At 35.4% G+C, this 24,380-nt stretch overlaps 1 protein-coding gene across 8 annotated transcripts in view; it reads right to left on the bottom strand.

Annotated features, from left to right (window-relative positions):
• Positions 1 to 24,380, bottom strand: part of ARHGEF28 (Rho guanine nucleotide exchange factor 28) — a 378,068-nt gene that overhangs the window by 248,361 nt on the left and 105,327 nt on the right. For all 8 annotated transcript variants that reach the window (XM_074208046.1, XM_074208045.1, XM_074208043.1 and 5 more), the window contains 2 exons: positions 4,435 to 4,582; positions 905 to 1,198 (listed from right to left, as the gene is read on the bottom strand). In XM_074208046.1, coding sequence (XP_074064147.1) covers positions 905 to 1,198; positions 4,435 to 4,582 — 442 coding nt within the window. The remainder of the gene's footprint in view (positions 1 to 904; positions 1,199 to 4,434; positions 4,583 to 24,380) is intronic.

Below are 24,380 nucleotides of genomic sequence, written 5' to 3'. Positions count from 1 at the left end.
CATATTTGCAAGGCTGTTATGGGGAAGGATTAGACTGACTCATTTTGTCTTATCCCAAAGGACAGAATCAGCAAGAATGGGTAAAAGTTGCAAAGTTGAATTTATATTTGACATAAGAAAAACAACTTTCTAACAATTAGAGCTATCCAAAAGTAGAATAGGCTGAATAAGAACGTTTCCTTCATTGGAGACCTATAAACACAGCTTGAATGACCACTTAATAATATCATAATAGCAAATTTATAGAGTGCTTTAAAGTTTACAAAGTACTTTTACAAACATTATCTCATTTCCTTTTCACAACAACATATAGATGCTTTTATTATCCCCATTTTACAGAGGAGAAAACTGAGGCATACAGAGGCTAAATGACTTGGCCAGGGTTACATCACTAATAAGTATCTGGGTCTGGATGTGAACTTAGGTCTTCTTTGTCTGATACCTTTCCTTTCTTCTTCTTCTTCTCTTACTGCTATTTCTAGGATTTCCAATACAATACTAAAAAGTATTGGTGCTAAGGGGCGGCTAGGTGGTGCAGTGGATAAAGCACCAGCCCTGGAGTCAGGAGTACCTGGGTTCAAATCTGGTCTTAGACACTTAAAGATTACCTAGCTGTGTGGGGCCTTGGGCAAGCCACTTAATCCCATTTGCCTTGTAAAAAAAAATATTGGTGCTAGTGGGCATCTTTGTTCAACATCTGATCTTACTGGGAAGACTTTTAGTTTATCCCTGTCCTCATTTACTGTACCACCTCACCAATTAGGTATATCATAATGATGATTTCTTTGAGGTTCACTAGATGACCACTGAGGTCTTTTCCTGCTCTCACATTCTGTGATTTTGTTTTGGTTTGGCACATCATGAACTGTTTGGAGAGGCAAATAGTCTTCCAGTGAAAACTTACCTTCTCCTGAAGAATTTCCCAAGATATTCCACCCAAGTGGCAACTCCAAATGAGCCATAGCCAATACAAGATCTTCATCCAATGCATGAAGCTCTTTCACTTTAAGACCAAATAGATTAAGCAGAGTCTGATGACTGCTACAAGTGAAAGAGCCAACTTGGCTAACAAGAGAACGGGACAGTCTGCAAGCCACATTGTCCATGTATGTAATAGAACAACAACCCATGGTAACTGGAGAGTAACCTTCCGAGTACAGACATGTGGACACCAACACAGTTTCCTCAAATCCATGACCTGAAATGAAAAAGAAGAATTAATGTACTTTGAATCTTTGAGAAACTGTATAAAAAGACACTACTCCTTTTTAAGGAAAACTCTATTATTTAAGAAGATAGGTTAAGGATGAATCTGAAATTACATGACTTTCTGAAATTCCCTTGAGTGCATCTAAACATCTAGCTTCATTACAAAGGCTGACAATGGCCTAGGAACTCCAGGGAACTACAGAGGAATAAAGAAGGGCAGATTGGGAATTTGGCTTTCTAACTGTTGTTAACTGTTTAATTTATTTCATAAATTAAAAATAAAATAAAAAAACAACAAACCCCAAAAAACCCAACCAGTGGTCATCCACAGCTTTTAGATATCCTGTGATAGGACTCATTACCTCATGAAGTAACTTACTTCACTTTGCAGTAGTTCTAACTGTTAGGAAGTTTTCCTTATATTAAAATAAAAACTGCCTCTGTCATTTCTATCCATTGTTCTTAGTTATACACTCTGGGGCCAAGCAAAACAAGCCTAAACCAGTTTCATGATGACAACCTTTCAAGGAACTGAATAAAGAATTTGTCTCTCCTATCCCATCTCCAAGTTTTCTCTTGTTGGTTTTTCTGCTTTTTGTAATAGTAGAATCCCCAGGGAGAATATTTTTCTTCCTGCATTTTCTAGCTCTACCTTCATTCACCCCACATATCATTTTTCCAAGGGAAAACTACATGTGCCCAGCAGACCAATTCTATTTTTAAAGGACAATAGGATAGAGAGCTATAGAGGCTCTTTGTGAATAACTTTGTTAACTCATTCATTTTACAAATGAGGAGATAGAGACCAGAGAGGCTGTGACTAGTAATAAATATTATAACCAGTAGTAATTCTAATAATAGGATTCAAATCCACATCCCATGTCTCAAAATTCAGTATTTCTTCCTGTCTCCTAGGTTGCTTTCTTCTTAACTCTTTTTCACTTGGCAAAACTTTCAAAGATATTAGAATTTCTAGAAATTAATAATATGTCATGCAAATTAGCACAATGAGAACAGGAGAAAGAAATAAACTTCATTAGTTGACTTCTGTAGTACTCCCTCTTCCTTCCAGCAAAGGAGAAGTGAGGACTATTGGGCAAATACACAAATGAATTCTGAAGTATTTCAACACCACATCTATTCAAGTTTACTCACCAAAGAGTAAGCAGCTGACACCCTAAGAGCCCTAACAAATGATATTATTAGAGGAGAATGGAACACAGTTGCTCATATTGTCTTTCTGGAAAGTTGTTCCTCCTAAAAAGCAAGTATAGTATACAGCATACAGCAAACAACCTGAATCTAAGAAATGTGATATCTCATCATACACTTGGGATCAACAGTGAGAGAAAGAAATTGGTCTCTGCTCCCAGAGAGTTTGCAAGGTAATAGATGTTATCTCTCCTGGATTATAATGTTGGTGGTACAGGGGAAGAAGGAGTAAAGATCCATCATGAAAATGAAACAAAAATTCAGATTTTTTTCTAATTTTCTAATGTTTTTGTTTTTTCCCCATAGAAGTTGATTGGGAAACACTGTAGAGAAGAAAGGAAAGGTAAAAAAGGGAGAGAAGGATGAGAGAAGGCAGGTAACAAAGATGGAAAGAAGGGGAGAAGTCAGGAGAGTACAGAGAAAGTATCATTTTGGAATCACTTATCTATTTAAATGCTTTTCATTCTCTTAAGGAGTTCTGAGGTCAGTCAGGGAAGAGTTAAGAGTTGTTTTCAGTTACATTAACAACAAAAAAAAATCCTAAGTTTTTAAAGGAATCAGATAATAATCAGCTCACTCATTAGACCCAAATGGAATTCTACACAATGGTCAAAGTCATTGTACCATGCCATTTTTTCCTTCTTTCTTTACAGGTACCAAAAGTTGCCCAAAATATCTGTCAATGACCTTTCTTTCAAAAGGTGAGTTAGTCTGGTTTATAGACTAAAAATGTTACCACCTTTGTGGTCCCAAAGTATCACAGAATCACTGAATCTCCAAGTTAGAAAGAAACACAGGAAGTTCAGGTCTGGTACATAGTGGGAGTTAATAGTTCCTAGCTGACTGACTGACCTAATCCAACCTGTCCATACTCAAGAAGGTCCTCCACAACTTTCCTTTCAAGTGAGCTTCCATCTTCTGCTAGAAGACTGTTGATTTTCAAAAATAGTATTATGGGTGATGTCTTGGCTTGCATGTGAATTGAATTCCAATGAGGAAGAATTGTTCCAAGTCATCAACCAGCTTCACTATCTCTTCCAGAGTCATCAAAGTCCAGTGGCAAGACAGAAGTCAAGACAATAGTCCATGGCCCAGGACACAGCAGATTGATGACCTTGGTGCCTTTGATATGGGTCCAAGCTCTAAGCATTCCACAGCCCTGCCTCAGATAACCTCATGGTCATTGGGACACAAGCTCTAATCTGCCCAATCTGCCAGGGGAAATCTTTGCATGCTTAAGGTAGCTATCCCCTTACCTACCAAGGTAGGAAGTTTAGGTTCTTTTAGGAAAATTTTTTCTTGCCTCAAGTCTAAATCTCCCTTTCTCCCAACCAATACCTGAATCATTTTGGACAGTTGCCATAATTGTCCTTTTAAAATGCAAAAAATGTCACCTGAGAATCATAAAACTTTAAGCCATTAGCACCCACTTGCACATTAGAATGGATTAAATTCTCAGATTAACTAGCTGTCACCTTGAAAAGGAGAGAACAGGGCCATGAAGAACAGGACAGTGGCCATATGCAGTGAATGTGATGGAAAGCAGGGAGAAGAGAAAAAGAAAGTTCTAAAGCATGTTACCCTGTCCAGAGAGGATAAGCTCAACTAAGGTGTCATAGTGGAAAGCCCTGGGTATCCAAGAGTCAGCATTTGGTGAAGTTGGGGAAAAGGAACTGCTAAAAGGAAAATTAGGAGTTCGCTAAAGAAAAACTATCTATCTCATAATCTTGTCTTAGATCATCTCTGGCATGAGGCCCTGAAGAGAGACAGCATTTCTTCTGTGACATCATTTTGGCATTACTACAAAAACACTTAATTCTGGTACAGTGTCTGATCTCAGACACTATAGTAACTCTAACAGAAAAAGTCCCAGAGTACTTTATACCTGTCCTTTGGTCGGGTCACTGTGCTTTCTTTCTTTCCTAATTTGCTTCCTGTTTAAAATAATGAAAAACCAAAAAAAAAGTCTACAAGCATATTTCCCAATCAGGAACTTAAAAAGGAAATGCTTACCTGGAATACTAGACTGGAGGACATTATCTCCAATGCGTTGTGCAAAAGTTATATGTCTTTGATGAGATCCATTGTAAATGAAATAAAATTCAGCATCTTTAGGAAGGTAAACATTTTTGTCAAATTTTGCATACACCATCATCTGCCCCTGGAAAGTGAGCAAAACAAATCATAAGCTTTCACTTGGAGAAAAACAACAAAACATTATCAAGTAAGGATATATTATATGTTATATAAATAATATAGTATATCATATGTTAAATAATTAATTGAATATAGTATACCCTCTTCTAAAAATATTTTTTAATTCACAAAATGTACTCAACAATGTGTTTGTACATATATACAACAATTCTCTTGTTTCCATTTCTTAGTCTGAAATTTCTTGGATGGAAAACACAATTTATACTAAAGGACAAATTTCATTAATATTTCTGATAACTATTACTTGGCAATGGCATTGGTAAATTTCTGTCCTAATAGCACTTTTGTGAGCATCTTAAGAATTTGCAAGGTCATCAAATGAATTAGCACTCCCTTTACACTTTATATTTCCTATAGCATTTCCAAGAAAACTGAGCTCACCATAAAAGTTCCCTTTCTTGGGTCTACTAAAGGCCCCCTCATATTTTCTCCATTGTTGGACCTGAAGTGTACAAAATGCTCAGTATTCTTAACTGGAAGCCCTATAGACTTCTTTATTTGATAAGTAGATTTCAATGTAATTAATTTCCTTTGTAAACCTATGCATTTAAAAATACTATCATGAAGATGGGTTCATGTAGTTAACCAAAAGGGTCCATGATACACAGAGGGTAAAGAACATTGAGACAGAAGTTTCCATCTTAAAAAATTCATAAACTTCTAGAATTGATTGTGTAAAAACCTTTTTTCTAATAAAATGTATTAAGATAACTTCTCTTTGGGGGAGTAACTAGAAATAATATTAAATTACCCATAGGAAAAAGGAAAGAAGTGGCTTAGTCTTCCAGATGGCCCCTAGAAGAAACACTAAAAGACTTTGTGTATTCTGAACACTCAAACCCAAGAACATAAAACATAAAACAAAGTAGGTTCTTGAGAGAGTGGGAGAAGGCTGTGGGGGCCTATGGGAGAGTCAGGGAGAAGGAAAGCTGGAGGTAGAAAGGGTTACACGTTTCTGGAGAATATCCAAAACTTAGTCTATGGTTCACCAAGGCATCTGAGAGGTTGAATGCTTGCCTGAATCAAACACAAACTAGTATTCAGAAAGATTTCCTCATCCCCTTAATACTTGGGGGAGAGGGGAGAGGGGAGAGAATACAAGGGGAAGGATGCAAATATTATTATTTAATTGTGATTTACTAATATCAACATATATAGATCCATTCAAAAGGATATGAAATTTTATGCCAATTATAAATGAATCCACAGAGTGAAAAAAATAAAATTATATTTGTCTTCTCTTCCAACAGGCATGCAGTCATTTAATCTTCTAAAACAAAGCATTTTACCAACATAAAAACAAAGCATGTACTATTTTGCTTTTAATCTGATACTCAAAATTATTTGCTTTAAGGGTGGCTAGGTGGCACAGTGGATAGAGCACTGGCCCTGGAGTCAGGAGGACATGAGTTCAAATCCGGTCTCAGACACTTAATAATTACCTAGCCATGTGGCCTTAGGCAAGCCACTTAACCCTAATGCCTTGCAAAAAACCTAAAAAAAATTATTTGCTTTAAAAACATCATATATCAGAATAATTTAATTCTGGCTGTAGTACCCTAAAGAAATCCTCATTTCCAATGAGCATATATAAATTCACATATATGTATATATATGAATATGTATATATACTTATATATATGCATATATAAGTATGTGAGCTTTCTTTTACACTTACATACATGTATATTGTTCTGTAGTGTATACACATGTGTATGAATTGTCCTGTGTTGTATAGTATTGTCCTGTGGTATATACATGCATTGTCCTGTGGTATATACATGTGTGTATGAATAGAAAATCAGTAGTAAGTAGCCTGCCATGAAAAAGTCATCATATAATAGCTTCAAAACAAAATACAGAAAAAGGACCCACAAAAGAAAAAAAATTGCCAAGATGAGTGAGAAAATTTAAATGAAATTCCATTTCCTAAAAAAGGAATAACAGCTTGCTTTAGTCAAGTTTCTGATTGCTAAGTGAATTAATTATCTACAGGGAAAATTGTCCTAACCTGCTGCTGAATTGTTTTGTATTTTTTATGGAAAACAAATTGCATAAAAAGATCACAGTCTTTCAGAGTCCACAAGGATATCTAATCTATATCTACTCAAAACATCTATCATATTACTGTTTTACTTGGTTGGGTGAACAAGGACTTTGGCTTACAATAGTGTTTAATCACAGGCTTCTTTGAAAAAAATATAACATACTACAGCATAACCTTACAACTCAATTCTTCCAAAACTCCTACCATAATCACCAATAAAAGGAGATTCTGGATTGGGTCTTTTTAAGATGATATTGAAAGGCAGGTCCCAGAAATCCGAGTAAATAGGAATAATTATTGGAGAACAGATATTCACGAAAGACCAGTTGTCTTTGATGTGGCAAATCACAAAAAAAATTTGTGGAAAATATGTAGAAAACTGATCCACTGGGAAGAGAGGAAAAGGGAAAGAGCTTCTTCACTCAGAAAAGTACCATAATTTTTCAGAAAAAAATAGTTTAAAAGGAAGAATTAACATCTCTGAGAAATGAGGAAAATAACCTTAGAGCTATGCAGAATTTAATGTATAGTAAAAGGAAAAGCTGTATAGAAGAGAGATTTACACTTTCATATGAAAACTTCTTTTTCTTTTCCTTGCATATGGAAGTGCCTATATGTGTTGGTAGTTGAAGGGTTGATAATAATAGAAATCTAAGTATTTTTATAAGTAAAAGCTAATATTCAGGAAAATAACTACACTAAGATATTCACGGAAGGAATGAAACACATGAAAGGATCCTATATGAATAAGAATGCCAATTGATTTTGTTAGGAAAGAAGTCCCCTAACTACAGTGGTCAAAGGATCCTAATCTTATTAGTGTCCTAGTCAAATTTCAATTTGGAGAATTCTTATTGGACTATTTAATTCCCATCTGGATTCAATTGTAAACATTGCCTCCAGCAGTTCAGAAGTTTCACTTTCCTAATTCTATTGGTAAGGGTGTCAAAATTCTTCTTCCAGTCAAAAGCATCTGAGGTCTATTCTCCCCTTTCCACTAGTTCATTGTTTCCTAGAGAGAAAAATGCTTCAACTATGTCACAGGCATTGCTAGGAGTCAGGTAAAGTCCAAAATGGGACAGGAGGGTAGAAAAACAAGATTAACTGATGACCATAAAAGTGTTTAGTGACCTCAAGTAGCTGTTAAAAAGAAATAGATTTTCACATAAAGTGGGAAAGACTATTATCTCCTCTATCCCAGCAATCCAAGGAAGGAGTTGCAAGTAAAGAAAAGAAATGGGAGGTAGCTAGGTGGGACAGTGGATAGAGCACTAGTCTTAGGAGTAAGGAGGACCTGAGTTCAAATCCAGTCTTAGATATTTGACCCTCAGCAAGTCACTTAACCCCAACCACCCTGCAAAAAGAATCATGAACAGGAGATATCTGATTACAGGACATATAAAATTTCAGAATTATTTTTTGAAAATTTGCATATAATTAAGATCCTGAATCAATAGAAGAATCAATAGTATGCTACATGCAAATCATCTTAGAACAAAAGAGGTCTTAAAATTATGACAGTTCAAGTCATTCCAAGTAGTACAAGCAAGTAGTTTAAATACTGCTATTTAAACAAATTTGAAATCAAATAAAGCTATTGTGACATTTAAAGAAAGAACATTAATCCTAATAATGGAGAGAAAGTTATTTTGCATCATTTGGTAAGGCATAATGGAAAAGAATTCCAGATTTGGAGTCCAAGGGCTTGTCTGATATTGAATAAGTCTTTTAATCACTCTGTACTTCAGTATCTCATTTGAAAAAAAATAAAGACATGAACCAGATGATCCTTGAAGTCTCTTCCAGCTCTACATACTATAATTCTATAAGACTTCATCTTTAATCTCAGAATAAGGTGTTTCCAGCATATCTCATCCTAAATGATTAACAAATACATAAATTTGAGATTAAAAATTGTCAAAACAAAAAACCCAGATAATAACTTAAATATGGCTTTTACTTCTTTCATCATAAGCTTATTTTATCATCCATCTAGGAAATGAAAAAAATAATAATTTTACTTTTTAAAATTTGTAGTCAAGACTCTAAGAATCTTGCTAGAGGTGAATCATTCTTGCAAACAAATTTCAAAGCTGCACCAACCCACTTACTTTTTTTTCATAAAAGGGTGCTAATTCTTTAATGTTCCAGTTGAATTCTAATTTTGAGTACTCTAGACTGCCTACATTCCCATATGGATCCAAGTGGCTGTTTTGTTTAAGTTCAAAACTTTCCTCAGTAAATCTTTTAGAACCTAAAAATCTCTTTCCTATTCACAAATGTCCCTTTTCTTCTCAACTATAATTTCCAAAATAGAAAACACTCACAAATATTCCGCTAACCCTTCTGGAAGGCCAAGTTATTACCCACAAATAAATAAGGGAAAAAGAAACAAACAGAAATTAATTTTAATTAAACATATACTAGGAAAAGCAAAAGTAATAAATGAAATAAGTATTTTTACTATCAACTAGCTTGGGTAAGTTCTCTCACTGTGGGGAAGGAAGTTCTATTTGTAAAGTTGAGCTAAGATTCCCCAGAACATATACCTCTCCTTAGATATTACATTATTCAACTGAATTGATTTAAATAAAATTTATGAAACATAAGGTACCAGATATTACATTAGGTCCTGATATACATCACCAAAAGTGAGGTGGCTTTTGCCCTCCAGAGTCATACATTTACTTGAAGAAAGTATTCAAGTCAATATAATAGTACCCAGTCAATATAAAGATAATACAAAATAATTGAGGGAGAGGAAACCAAAAACTGTAGGTACTGGAAGGATCAAGAGAGCTTGACAGGGGCAGTCAAGTAACACCAACCCTGGAATCAGGAGGATCTGAGTTAAAATCTGACCTCAGACATTTAATAATTACCTTGGGCAAATCACTTGACCCCATTGCCTTGGAAAAAGAAAAACAAAGAGAGAGAGAGAGAGAGAGAGAGAGAGAGAGAGAGAGAGAGAGAGAGAGAGAGATTGACCCTCAGAGAAAGTTAAGGATTCCAAGAAGCAGGGGAAGGAAGGAGAATGTCTGAGATATGAAGGAGAGAACCCATCAAACTGAAGAGGAGAAAAATGGAATAAGTGCTTATGGGAGAATAATGTGAAATAAGTCTAGACAAATAGACTAAGGTCTATTTGAAGTGCTTTGAATGCCAAAGGAATCATTAAGAGTTTTTAGACCTTCTCAAAAAAGTAGTGGAGAATGTAAACTCGTGGTCTTAATTTCCACTGATTTTAAATGAAAACAATTTGCACAGTACTGCAGATCAAAGGTAATTGATGGAACTGAGAGATCTAATTCCTCCAGAAATTCAGTTAATTTAGACACATTTTATTCCTGTGGTATGTGATGTCTTTTATATAATTTATTCATATATATATATATATAATTTTAGTTATATAATTTTATGTCTTTAATAACACCTTGCTACTACTGCATGACTAGGACAAGCTCATCTATTAGGCTGAAATCATTTCAATTTAATAAGCTTCATTTAATATCTAGAATATAACTAACTATATAAAAGTAGGCAGCTGAAATTTGTTTTTAACTTTGCTCATGAAAGCACAATATAATATAGTGAGAAAGGCAGCACACTACAGTTATCAAAGGGATAGACTTAGAGTCAGGAATCACTGACATCATAGATCACAGCTTTAGAACTGGAAGGAATTTTAGAGTTCATCTAATCCAACTCATTTATTTTACAGATGAGGAAAGATATTAAACACTTTAAGGGGGTTATATAAGCAAGTGTCATTAACTACACAGTACTAATAATATAAATAAAGTGTCCTCTAAGAAAAGTCATGGGTGATTTTATTTCTCATATCATATAACCAACATTAAAAACATCATGAATGTTGCAATGCAAAGACTTCTTTCAATTTATTTCAAGTCAACAAACATTTAGCACCTATTCTGTATAAAGTTCTAAAGATACAAAGACATAGGCAAAAAATTCCCAGTTATCTTCTAAATAGCATAAGGTAGATCAGGGAGGCAAGAACAGTGTTTCCTAGAAGCTTTCTCTAAAATATTCCAAAAACTTTAAAATTATGGCTCTAATTAAATTTTCGAGAGACACAACCCACAGAAAGATCCAGTGAGGCAATTCTCCAGTCCAAGGTAACCTAGAAGATTGTGGGAAGGCTCTGTTCCATGAATTGGAGGGGGTGGAAGTGCAGCTAGGATCCCCAAGCCAAAGTGAAGGAGTTCCAGTCCTCCAGAAACAGCCCACAGGGCATATGGCTGGCTCATGGCACCAGAAGCTGTTTCCTGACCTGTCAACCCAGGGAACAACAAGTGCAACTTTGAAGATCAATGGGGAAATCTCTGTCAGAGTGAGTGCAAAGCCCAGGCCAGTGTGGCCCTCCTCAGCACAGCCATGGCCATCAGCACAGCCCAGATCCCAGAGAACAGGAGCCAGCCCACAGAACTGCCCAGCAGGGAGCTGCCCAGCAGCTTCTTCCAGAGCATTCAGCCCACAGAAGGCAAGGGGATGGAGGGAGAATGTTGAGGTCTGTCCTCTGTCCCTGGGACAGGACTGTCGCGTTTTACCCATATTCAGACTCTGGTCACAGTCTAGGCCCCCCCTGCCATAGAGGAGCAGGGACAATCTTCACAGTTCCAGGGCAGAGGAGAGTGTTTGTGGTCACCCACATACAAGAGCACAGGCAGGAGAGCAGTCAGAGCCTCCCATAAAACACTGAAGGAATTGAGGTCCTTGTGGGGCTGTCCCAATAATACTCAAAAGCTCAGAAAGTCCCCCCCCCAAACCAGGGCACAGAATGGGGAAATGAATAAACAGGAAAAAAAGGAACCTGACCATAAACAATTACTTTGATCTCATGGATCAAAACACACACTCAGAAGATGACAAAGTCCAAGCTTCTGTAATCAAAGCATCCAAGAAAAATGGGAGTTGGGTTCAAACTATGGAAAAGCTCAAAAAAGATTTTGAAAATTAAGTAAGAGAGGTAGAGGAAAAATTGGGAAGAGAAATGAGAAAGATGCAAGAAAAACATGAAAATCAAGTCAGCAGCTTGGTGAAGGAGATACAAAAAAATGCTGGAGAAAACAACATGTTAAAAACAAGTTTGGGTCAAATGGATGAAGCAATCCAAAAATTTAATGAGGAGAAGAATGCCTTAAAGCAGAATTGGCCAGATGCAAAAGAAGATAAGAAAGTTCTCTGAAGAAAACAACACCTTCAAATGTAGAGTGGAGCTAAAGGAACCTGATGACTTTGTGAGGAATCAAGACACAATAAAAGAATATCAGAAGAATGAAAAACTAGAAGAAAATGCGGAAAAAACTGATCTGGAAAACAGATCCAGAAGAGACAATTTAAAAATTATTGGGCTACCTGAAAGTCATGATCAGGAAAAAAGACTTGACTTCATTTTTAAAGAATTTCTACGGAAAAATTGCCCAGATATCCTAGAAGTAGAGGGTAAAACAGAAATTGAGAGTATCCACCAATCTCCTCCTGAAAGAGATCCAAAAAAAAAAAAAAAACCAACCCCCCAGGAATATTATAGCCAAGTTCCAGAACTCCCAAGTCAAAGAGAAAAATATTACAAGCATCCAGAAGGAGACAATTCAAATATCATGAAACTACAATAAGGATTACACAGGACTTAGCAGCATCCACATTAAGGGCTCATAGGGCTTAAAATATGACATTCCAAAAGGCAAAAGAGCTTAGAATGTAACCAAGAATCAACTACTCAGCAAAACTGAGCATCTTCTTCCAGGGGAAAATTTGGACTTTCAACGAACCAGAGGAATTTAAAACTTTCCTATTGAAATGGCCAGAGCTGAACAGAAAGTTTGATCTTCAAGTACAAGACTCAAGTGAAGCATAGAGAGGGTGGACGAGAAGGGTAAATTATAAGGGATTTAATGATGATGAACTGTGTGTATTCCTGCATGGGAAGATGATACTGATAATGCTCATATAAACCTTCCCATTTATTAGAACAGTTAGAAAGAGTATATGTAGATAAGGTACAGGAAGAAGTTGAATTTGAAGGTATAATATATATTATAAAAATTGAATCAATGAGTGAAAAGGAAATGTATTGGGAGAAAGGGAAAGAAGAGGTAGAACAGACTAAGATATTTCATGTAAAAGAATCAAAAACAGCTTTTGCAATGGTATGGAAGGGGGGGAAGGTGAGCAGTATTGGGGGAACCTTCATTCTCATCAGAAATGGCTTAGAGAGTAAACAATATACATACTAAATAGGGTACAGAAATCTAGAAGAAAAAAGGAGAGAAAGGGAATGGGAGAAAGGGGACAGGGAGTGGAGAGGGGAGGTAGGAGATAGAGGAGAGAGTAGATCAGAGGAGAGTAGTGGGATTGGGTGGCCTGTTCGGGACCATGGGACTGGGCATTTGCTTAGTCCCTGGGGTAGGATGTGGGTTCGAGGCCTCCTGGCCCCAAAGCTAATGCTTTGTCTGCTGTGCCACTCAGCTTCCCCATAACACACATTTGAAGAGGGACAGATTGAAAGAAGAGAGAAAATGTAATAAATGGTAGTGGTAAGGAATGGATAGAAGGAATTACAGTCAGCAACAGCAACTGTGGAAAAATATGGAAATAACTTCTCTGATGGACTTATGATAAAGAAAGTTATCCACCCCAGAAACAGAGCTGATGGTATGAGAACACAGACAGAAGCACATTTTTTTTCTCTTTCTTTCACTTTATTTCTTGAGAGGATTTTTATTTTTGTGGGGGGAAGGGTGATTATGTTTAATCTTACAACAGGGCTATTTTAGTAATGTGTAAATAAATAAAAATGTAAATTTAAATGATAGCATAAAGTACAGATAGAATCTCATTGAGCCTTAAAACTTTTTTGAGAAGGGAATGGATATGTATTTATCAGAGATTCAAAAATTAAGAAATTTGTCTGAGATCACAAAGCCAAACAATTGGTATCCAGGCAAAGCTTTCCGTTTCTCAGCTTTTTTCCAGTGCTTAACTGATAAGATTAGGTTATCCCCCTTAACCTTCTTAAAAATTATAATTATGTTATGTCAAGTAAAATACTATATTCCCAAGGTATTATTTCTGAAAAAATGGTATACCTGGCCTAGAGATGAAATATCTATGTTTCTTGGTTGCTTTAATTTGCATCTTCATAGTTAATTAGATGTTTGTAAGCCTAAGGCATTATCTTTAAAAATCTGATTTTTATATCGCAGGCTCAGTATTCTGTAAACTCAATATCCCCTCAAAGCAAAACTTCCAGACCTATAGATCCAGAAAACAGTAATGGGTATAATAATTTAAGTTAAAATAATCACCTTTACATGTGGAATCTCATATGATAAAAGAAAGTGACATTAAGGGAAAAGATCAAAGTATCATTAAAGAAAGGAAATCATTTAAAATGGAGGATCTGTGTACCAGTAATTATGATATATCTTTATAATAACCTGCATATTAATAATTGTTAATAAGATACACATCTTAATATTAATTTTAAATGCTACCTATCCAAACCTCTGCATCCAATTTAGTACTGTTCTCAGATGAATAACAGACATGCACATTATAAATACTCCATAACTTTAATTCTTGGTAGCATGATTAACATGACCAAAACCTCTGTTATACAGCTGAACTGAATAATAAAGCATCACAAAGGATTGTCTACAATCACAGCACCAAGCTTTAAAAAAGGGTTTTCAATTTACTGTTAGGCTACTGACTTGTCTTAGCAAATCCATGAATATGTAATACTCCCAGAAAACAACACTTTTGACACTTTGGGGATGGTAATGCAGTGGAAAGGGCATAGAACCAGGAGTTGACCTAGATTTTATTCCTGTCTTTACTGCTCTCTTCTTTTGTGACAATAATGCCACTTAATTTCTTTGGGTCTTTTGCACAATGACTAGGATTGGCTAGATTATCTCCAAGGTCTTTGTTGTATTTTAATTTTTATGTTCTGTAATTTTATTTGTGGTTTTGCATATGAGACAATTGGTAGCTAGGTGATGAAGTGGATAAAGCAATGGACCTGGAATCAGCAAGTTATCTTCCTGAATTCAAATCCAGCCTCAGATACTTACTAATTTTGTGATCCTGGGCAAGTCACTTAACCCTGGTTGCCTCAGTTTCCTCAACTATAAAATAAGCTAGAGCAGCAAATGACAAATACTCTAGTATCTTTGCAAAAAATAAAAAAAGAGAGAACATAAACCCAATCCGAATGGAATCACAAAGAGAGGAACACAACTGAAAAACAACTGAACAACAAAATCTATTTTGGGGTGATAAAAACCATCTGTTTATTTGTATTTCCTTGTTTGCCCAGGTCAGAAGGAAGCAAAGTTAGATTAATGCAATAGTAATGAGAGCCAGAAATGAAAAAAGTACTAAATCAGGAATCTTCATATTTACTTAATGCAAATTTGAGATTGGGAAATGGACCAATAAGTTCAAGATATAAGTAAATGCGTCAATCCCAGTCAAGTTTGGGACTGTGATCTGGTGCAGCAGTCTAGATAAAGCCCAGGAGGAAACATATGTTCTAGGTCTAGATTTCTGATAAATATCAACTAAGCCTAAACATATGAAAGGATCTAAAAGTGAATTATCATCTTTTAGAATTCAAGTTTTCTTGAATTTACAATTTTAATTGCCTACTCCTTGTATATTTCTTAATTTGTATAAAAATCTATGTAAATAAACTTAGAAAATGCTCTTTTATTTTAAAGATGTTCTTAACCCAGGGTCCAACAACTTAAGTCAAGTGGTGCACAAATACATGTCATAGGGTTCATGAACTTGGATGGGGGGGGAGGAACACATCTTTATTTCAATATAAAACAGTTTGAATCTTAGTGCAAATAATTATTAGCTGTGTGAAACCGGTCAAGTCCCTTATTAACTGTCTGCCTCAGTTTCCTTATTATAAAATAGGCATAATAATAGCACCTACCTCTCAGGGTTGTTTTGTGGATAAAATGAAATATTAGTAAAGTGCTTTGCAAATATCATAATTAAAAGGCTAGTTTTTCCATTAGATTGGGAGCTCCTTGTGGCAGAAACTATCTTTTACCTCTTTTTATATCTTCAGTGTCTGCTGACATTTTGTAGGTGCCTAATACAAATTAATTGATTGGTTCTTTTTGTAATCCTGGGTATTTTACTTTGTGAATTTAAAGATATTATTATTATGAACAGTGGTCCACAGACTTGACTACCAAAAAAAGTGAAGAAATTTTAGTCTCAAGTATCTTAGGATCTAGTATAATAAGGGAACAAAGGAAAAAAACATCAGAACCAGGTAGCCAGTTTTCTTCCTTGTAACAAGAGGTTGGAATAGATTTGTCTCTACAGTCTTTTCCACCTTAGTTGTTTTAAGGAGTCAGAAATCCAGGGGTCTCTGGGCCATGAGAGAGAATCCAGGCATCAAGGGAGATTTAGAAAATAGAATTCAAAAGCCCTCAGGTCAAATGTAAAGATCATCAGAACTGATTCCAAAAACAGGAACAGCTGGGGCGGTTAAGTGGCTTAGTAGATAAAGCACCAGCCCTGGAGTCAGGAGTACCTGGGTTCAAATCCAGTCTCAGACACTTAGTAATTACCTAGCTGTGTGGCCTTGGGCAAGCCACCTAACCCCGTTTGCCTTGCAAAAACCTAAAAAAAAGACCAAAAATAGGAACAGGGATCCTAGGTCTCCCCCCCGCATCTTCCTTGACAGTACTGTGACTCCTCAGTGTAGTTTTATTTGCTCTCTCTTTCCAGGATGCTTACTGACTCAGGGACAGAGAAGAGGGCATTGAAAAGGGCAGAGATTCTGAATGGTTAAGCACATAGCCTTTGGTTTTTCAAAAAGAACACTGGGAAGAATAGATCATCTTCCAGGAAGAATAACATAGCAAACTACAGTATATTTTGTGTTCATCTATAGAAAGTCTTATGCCCTTTCTCTGGTCATGACAGCCTGAGACCAAAAGTTAGTTAAATGATATCAGATGGTGTGTTGGAATGGTGACAATCTAATATTAATTATGAATAACATTTGATATTGCTATGAGTTTCATAATCTATTTTGTTTTCCATTAAGATGGGAGATCTAACGGGTTTATAACAATGGCTAACAGGATCTAGGAAAGAGTTTCCTAGAGTGGGATGAGGACTGACTCAATGAGTTAATTAGATCATCAATTAAATAAGCTGGGAAGACCCATAACCCCTAAAACCATGTTCCATGCTTTTTACATAGTCTAACAGTAAGACTTGTGTCCTTCATGAAGTTAGCATAGTCCTATCACCTATCAAACTGAATAATGATCTAGTCCATGAAAAATTTTCCATATATTTATTTTAAAATTCTTGTCTCGGACAAATTTTCTATTTTTTTGTTTTAGTTTAGTTTTTTTTTTAGGTTTTTTTCAAGGCAAATGGGGCTAAGTGGCTTGCCCAAGGCCACACAGCTAGGTAATTATTAAGTGTCTGAGGCAGGATTTGAACCCAGGTACTCCTGACTCCAGGGCCAGCGCTCTATTCACTGTGCCACCTAGCCGCCCAAAATTTTATATTTTTAATACTTTCCTGAAATATTCAAACATCTGAATCAAATGGAATTTTTAGTTTTAAGCTTCTACCAAGAATGGTAGTGCTGTTAATGGTTTCATTTGAGGCTATTGCTTTATATGAAATTAGCTGCTATTTTGAAGCAGCTATTGTAAAGCAGACAATGAATTGAATAACTTCAACTGAAAGAAAAAAGGGAAAATGCAAAAACCCTCATAATATATTGCTTGCTACAGACCAAAGATCTGAGTGTGAAAACAGCTTGTTCTAGTTTTTAAAAACAGATAACATAGTTCCGCCATGTGTACCTGCCCTCACCATATACTTGCCTTACTGCCAAGTTAAGTGTGGGGCAGGATCCCTTTATGCCTCACACCCAGACATCATAACAGTCCTCACAGTTAAATGGCAGCAGCAACAGTGTGTCCAAAATAAGAATAGTTTTCCAGTTGGAAAAATTTCTAAAAAAGTGAATCTAAAATCATGGATACCTCTTCATTATGATATAAGGGCACGATTTTTAAAATAAAATTTCCTTGTTCGGGTAGCTGGGTGGCAGCACAGTGAATAGAGCGCTGGCCCTGGAGTCAGGAGGACCTGAGTTCAACTCCAACCTCGAGATACTTAATAATTGCCTAGCTGTGTGGCCTTGGGCAAGTCACTTCCCCCCCCCCCCCCGCTTTGCCTTGCCAAAAAAAAAAAAAAAAAAAAACACCAAAATAAAATCTGCTTGTTCAAGTAAGAAACAATGTGAAAAACAGTAAGCTAAGTTAAAAAGTAAAGGATTTGGAAAGCTATGATGGTTTGGAACAAGATGATCTGATTTCTATTATTTAATTGCATCTGACTCTTCATCACCCTATTTGGGGTTTTCCTAGAAAAGAAACTGGAGTGGCTGGTCATTTCCTTTTCCAGTTCCTTTTACAGATGAGGAAACTGAGACAAGACAAACAGAGTCAAGTAACTTGTCCAGGATCACACAGCTAAGAGGTGTCTGAGGCCAGATTTGAACTCAGAACAATGAGTTTCCCTGATTCCAGGTTCAGTGTTCTCCAAGCTGCTCTCTGGTATCACTATATTCTAGTTATATGACTTTAGGTAAATAATATAACCTTATTGGATATGTTGTATCATCTGCAAAAAAGAAGAGGCTAGGTAAGAGGTGAGATTCCTTTCTTTTAGTTCTAAAATTCTATGATTGTGTTTTTGTTATTAAGAGATGAGTCCCAGAGACGCGATAACAGGCAAAATGAAAAGCTAGAAGAGCATGATATGAATAAGAATTAAGATATAGGGAGAAGAATAAAAGAGATGGAGGAGAGGAAAGCAGAAACTGTGGGGAGGGTGAAGCAGAAGAGAGGTGCCATAGTGGCAAGCAACCAGACTGAAGAGCAATGACAGTGATAAGAGAAGTCGGGAACAAAACAAAGCAACATGTGGTTAATTGAAGAAGAAGAATTCACATTTATTTGGTGCTTTAAGGTTTACAAAACAGTTCTCTTACAAAACCCCTGCAGTGTCATTGTTATTATTTCTATTTTACTTGTGAAGAAAACTAAAAAGCAGAGGGGTTCAATCATTTCTCCAAGGTCACATGGCTAGTAAGTAAAAAATCCAGCTCTCCTGGCTTCAAATCATTCTCCTCACGAAACCAAGCTACCCAGGAAAATAATACAGGAAAAATACAGAACAGATTGAAATACAAAAATGAAAAACAAGAGAGGGTTGGAGCAGTGGGAGGATCCAACGGACAAGAAACTGTGATTTCTATTTAGGAAAAAAAAAGCAATTAGGAATTCAGGTCCTGAGAAAGGATATAATTCATTTTATACAAATTGAAAATATGGAAGGAAAAATTAATCTATGAAAGGGTATGAAAGATGCAATACTATGATGGAATTTTCATTTCTCATTGTACTTGTTTCATTGAATGGCCTTCATGAGGCAAAATTATTAAGCACTCCCTCTCTTTTCCCTTTCCCCCTAAAGAAAGAGTTCTTTCTCATTCTTAATCCTTCTCTTCTTCATTTCACTTCATTCTGAACTATTCTCAGAGTAGGATACACAGGAGCATTTTTCTCTAGCACATCGACAAGCCCCCTAAATTTCTTCACAATGTCCTTTGCTCTCCTATGTCAAAGGCCCATCCTGTGTATTCAAATGATTCATGGACATCCTGTTTTGGGCCCAAGGCCAGCTTGAAACTGGAAACTGATCCCAATAGAGGTGCCAATTTTTGGCTTTCCTAGGGGCACTGTTTGGTCTAAAGCCAGTTTTAGTCCATTCCCCTTTCCTGGTTTTGCACAAAGCCAACTGGTGACAGAACAATACTTGTAGCAACAAACAGAAGTTGCCAAGACCAAAAGCCTAAAGAGTATTTTGTTCTCTAAAGTGAGGCCGACACTTCACCTTCAATTTGATGTTCTTTCCTCTAAAATGGGGATAGCTCACTGAAGTGGGGAGTCATGAGATCCTTCCAAGTCTGTTACTCATTGGTTACATAAGCCTATATAGGTTATTTTCCCCAATACAATTATATTTTAGAGACCTGTTTTCTTGAAGGGAAGACAAGACAGTTCCCTTAGACTGAATCCCCTTTCCTGTCCCCACAAAACAAATGCACACAGAGAATCAGTGGGACATAAAATAAAGCCTGTGTTATCTTTGTTTATTTTTTTTAAAAGTAAATGTGATATATATCTACTTCTGCAACAAATGACAATTTCAAGTGATCAAATCAGGGCCTGATTATAGCATTTGAGAAATTTTTCTTAACACAGAAACTTGTGTCTCTAATGAACATAAACCTGATTCCAGGTTCAGTGTTCTCCAAGCTGTTCTCTGGTATCACTATATTCTAGTTACATGACTTTAGCTAAGTAATATAACTTTATTAGATATGTTGTATCATCTGCAAAAAGAAGAAGAGACTAGGTAAGAGGTGAGATTCCTTCCTTTAGGAAGGAATATAGAACATATATAAGCTGTTCTGTCAAAATAATCTTTTTCCACAATGAAACTAATTAAAAATTTGCAAGAAACTTAAAAACATCCCGCAAATATTGATAAGCATTCTTTTACATCTGCATATTCTTGAAAGACAACACAGAAGAATCAAAATGATTACTTTAATATAAAAATTATAGGTGCATGACATTTCTCTATTCCTTATAAGACAATTCCATACAAAAAAGAGGGAGCTGTCGGCTTAAAAAAAAATTAAATTAAAAAACAAGATTATCCAGGATTCCATCGGTGATCAACCACATGAATTATATTATGTTAATCAATCTACATATAATTTACTGAGCACCTGCTCTATGCAATGGGTATTATGTTCTCAGAATTGTTTTCAAATCCTCCTTCTGTCATTTACTATTTGCAGGTCAAGTCGTTAAATCTCCTTGGGCCTGAGTACCTTCATATATAAAATGAGGGGGGATTAACTAGATGGTCTTTTAGAGCCCTTCCAATTCTAGACAATTATATGATCGCTATGAAATCAGGGAGTCATGAGTGAAGTTCAATTGACTAAATGGTATAACTCCCAGAAATGTAAAAGAAATGTTAGGTACCTCTGTATGTCAAAGGGGCTTATTGAAGATAAAAATGGAAGCATTCTGAATACTTTGGGTGAGAATGCTGGGTATTTGCAAGAAGAATTTTTATGATTTTTCTATTTTCTTCTTGTTTGTATTTTTTTCTTCCTTTCTTTGGATCAAAGCCTCTACAATTCTGGAAGTCTTGCTGAGAAAAATAAACATCTGCTCTCAGAAGGTGGGGAAAACAGAGGGCATGGTGAAAGAGTTGGAATTCAGCTGGTACCTGGGGGTGGAGAATAATAAAGGAGGGTCTCCCATGACCATGTTGACAGTTTATTTGAACTCTCTTAACAACCCTTGAGCCATCTCTAGACTACAAACTGATTTTGGAAAAGATAAACAAGGAACCAAACACAGGCCTATGGATACATAAAAAAGGATCATTTTAATTTTTTTTAAATGATGACCAACTCTATTCTAGAGTGAAGCTTTCAGTTAGACTAGTCTAAAGCACACAGGAGATTAAAGGGTCCTTTTTACAAGTTTCCCCAACCAATGCCCCAGAAACCTGTAGAAGATGGAGTCAAAGGTCCTATGCTATTGCAAAATTTTACCAGGACTAAAAGAGAGAACTCACATTTTCTGGATGTTGTTTTACCTCAACTGTGCATACAAAAGAAAAAAAATGTATTTGGGAAAGGGTTGGAGAGGAAACCATACCATGTGTCACAGGGAAAAACAACACTTGTCTGTACCATTGTCTAAACATTTTTTTCAAGATCACAACTGACTCCATACTTTCCCCTCATTAAAATGTGTGCCACAATAATAATCTCATCTGAAGATTCAGATATAAGAGATTCAAGTTTTATTTTTCCCTCTTCTTTTTTCTTCATCAAGTACTTTAAACCAACAGTGCTCAAAATATGGTCAAGCAGACTCCAGGGGGGTGGGAGTGATCACCAAGAACCTTTCAGGTTCAAATTATTTTCATATTAATATTAATATGTTATTTTTAAATAAAATACTTCTCCCTTTTTCTAGCTATATATCTGTGTGAAGATGAATTTTCTTCATATACTTCAACCCAAACAACATTGTAACAGATTGAATGCAGAAGACAGATAGGAGAATCCAACTGTCTTTTATTAAGCCAAACATTTAAAAAGATTTGCAAAAAATATATAGAGTTGTCACTCTTTTAATAATTTTTTGTTTTGGAAAAATAGTTATTTTCATAAAAATATGTGACATGTTAACATGGAATTGTTTTACTATTATTTTTAAATTAATAAATATTTTAAATGATAAATTTTAATTTCTAATAAGATAAATATTAATAGATGTAACCTATATAAACAAAGTTTTGTAATTCTCAATAATTTTCCAGCAATATGAAAAGATGCTAAGACCAAAAAAAATTGAAAACTATTGCAAAAGACAAAGATAACTATGACAAATTTCTAACCTCAATGAGATCAGATATATCCAAAAATCACCTTATGCTTTAGCTAAATATTATAAAGGAGGTTCTAAGTGCTTTGGAGGAAAATCTCAGGAGCTGGATCCTCAACTAGTTTCCTCCTCTATAAAAATGAAAGAGCCATCTACTGTCTTTCCAGCTCTGAAATTCTAGGACTCCACCAGCTTAACACAAGAAATATGAAAATATATATATTATGACACTCTCCAAACCCTGCCCCACCCAAAAAAAAGCAAGCAGGAAAGTGTAATTCTCAGAAAGCACTGACAAGATAAAACTATGAGTATTCCTGCACATTTAAAAAATAAATAAAAATGAAACAAACAAACAAAACATGGTGGATCAAAATATAAAAATAGAGAAACTCTGCAGGGTTATTTTTCTGAGGTAAAGATAACATGATCTCCTATTTAAAACAAAACAATACAATACAAAAAAAAAAACCTGCCTTGGCAGATTTTCTAAGAGGGTTTAAAGGAAGAGATAAGAGACAACTTATAAAAGATATCAATAAATTTTTTATTTTAAAAATGTCTATCCAAGGAGCCCCATCAATACATATTGGTATTCAAATAAAACAAGATCTTTTTGATATCAGAAGCTAAATGTGACCAACTTTATGTAAACTGTGACCCACAATTTTAGATTTTTGCAAGGCAAATGGGGTTAAGTGGCTTGCCCAAGGCCACACAGCTAGGTAATTATTAAGTGTGTGAGACCGGATATAAATATTTTTAAACATATAGATACTTTCCTTTTCTTTGATCTCTTTGGAATACAGACCAAACTGTGATATTGCTAAGTCAAAGAATATGAACAGTTTTATAACCCTTTGGGAATGTTTCTAAATTTTTCTTCAAAATGATCAGACTACTTAGCCATCCTCTAATTAAAGTTGCTAATCTTTTGTAAGAGAATAGCTCATCTCTTTTCATCTACATTGACTACTTTGATTTCAGTGCTTTAAGGATCTGGGATTTCATCTATGTAAACACTTTCTCCACCAAAAGAGATCACTGAACTTAGACTGATCTTCAGATAATAGAGATGGAATCCATCACACTAGATGAGTGGTCTGCACTTTAAGCCTTTACAGAGTGGGAAGAGCTCCCAAAGCTCGCAAACTCAGCTAACCTTTGAGAATCTAGAGTTGTTTTCATATTTTTCTTTTTTTTAATGTTTATTTATTTTTAACATTTATTTTTTAATTTGGATTTCCAAATCCTCTCCTTTGAGAGACCATAGTTGCCAACCCATTGAGAAGGCAAGCAATATGCCAAGTTATACAAAACATTTTCATATTTATCATGTTGCTAAAAAAATGCAAAAAATATATACGCTTCAATCTGCATTTAGAGTTCATTCTTTCTCTGGAGGTAGATAGCAACTTTTCTCATGAGTTCTTTGGAATTTTCTTAGATCATTAATATTGATCAGAGTAGGTAAATCTTCCATGGTTGATTATCATTATAATATTGCTATTACTCTGTATAATGTCCTCCTGGTTCTGCTCACTTCATTTTGCATCAGTTTGTATAAGCCTTTTCAGGTTTTTCTGAACTATCCCATTTATCATTTTTTATGGCAAAATAGTATTTCATCACCATATCATATATAATAAGTTGTTGACCATCAGTTCTTTACCATCAGCAAAAGAGATGCTATAAATATTTTTTTTAGATTTTTGCAAGGCAAATGGGGTTAAATGGCTTGCCCAAGGCCACACAGCTAGGTAATTATTAAGTGTGTGAGACCGGATATAAATATTTTTAAACATATAGATACTTTCCTTTTCTTTGATCTCTTTGGAATACAGACCAAACTGTGATATTGCTAAGTCAAAGAATATGAACAGTTTTATAACCCTTTGGGAATGTTTCTAAATTTTTCTTCAAAATGATCAGACTACTTAACATATCCACCAACACTGTTTTAATATATCTATTCTTCCATACTGGAAGTATTTGTCATTTTCCTTTTCTGGTATTAGTCAATTTGATAGATGTTAAGGAGTATCTCAGAGTGGTTTTAATTTACATTTCTTTAATTATTAGTGATTTAGAACATTTTTATATAACTACTGATAACTGATATT

Source organism: Macrotis lagotis, chromosome X (assembly GCF_037893015.1).
Source record: "Macrotis lagotis isolate mMagLag1 chromosome X, bilby.v1.9.chrom.fasta, whole genome shotgun sequence".
NCBI classification, from domain to species: Eukaryota; Metazoa; Chordata; class Mammalia; order Peramelemorphia; family Peramelidae; genus Macrotis; species Macrotis lagotis.
Note: the sequence above shows the minus strand (reverse complement) of the source record. Positions and strands in the feature narration are given on the sequence as shown.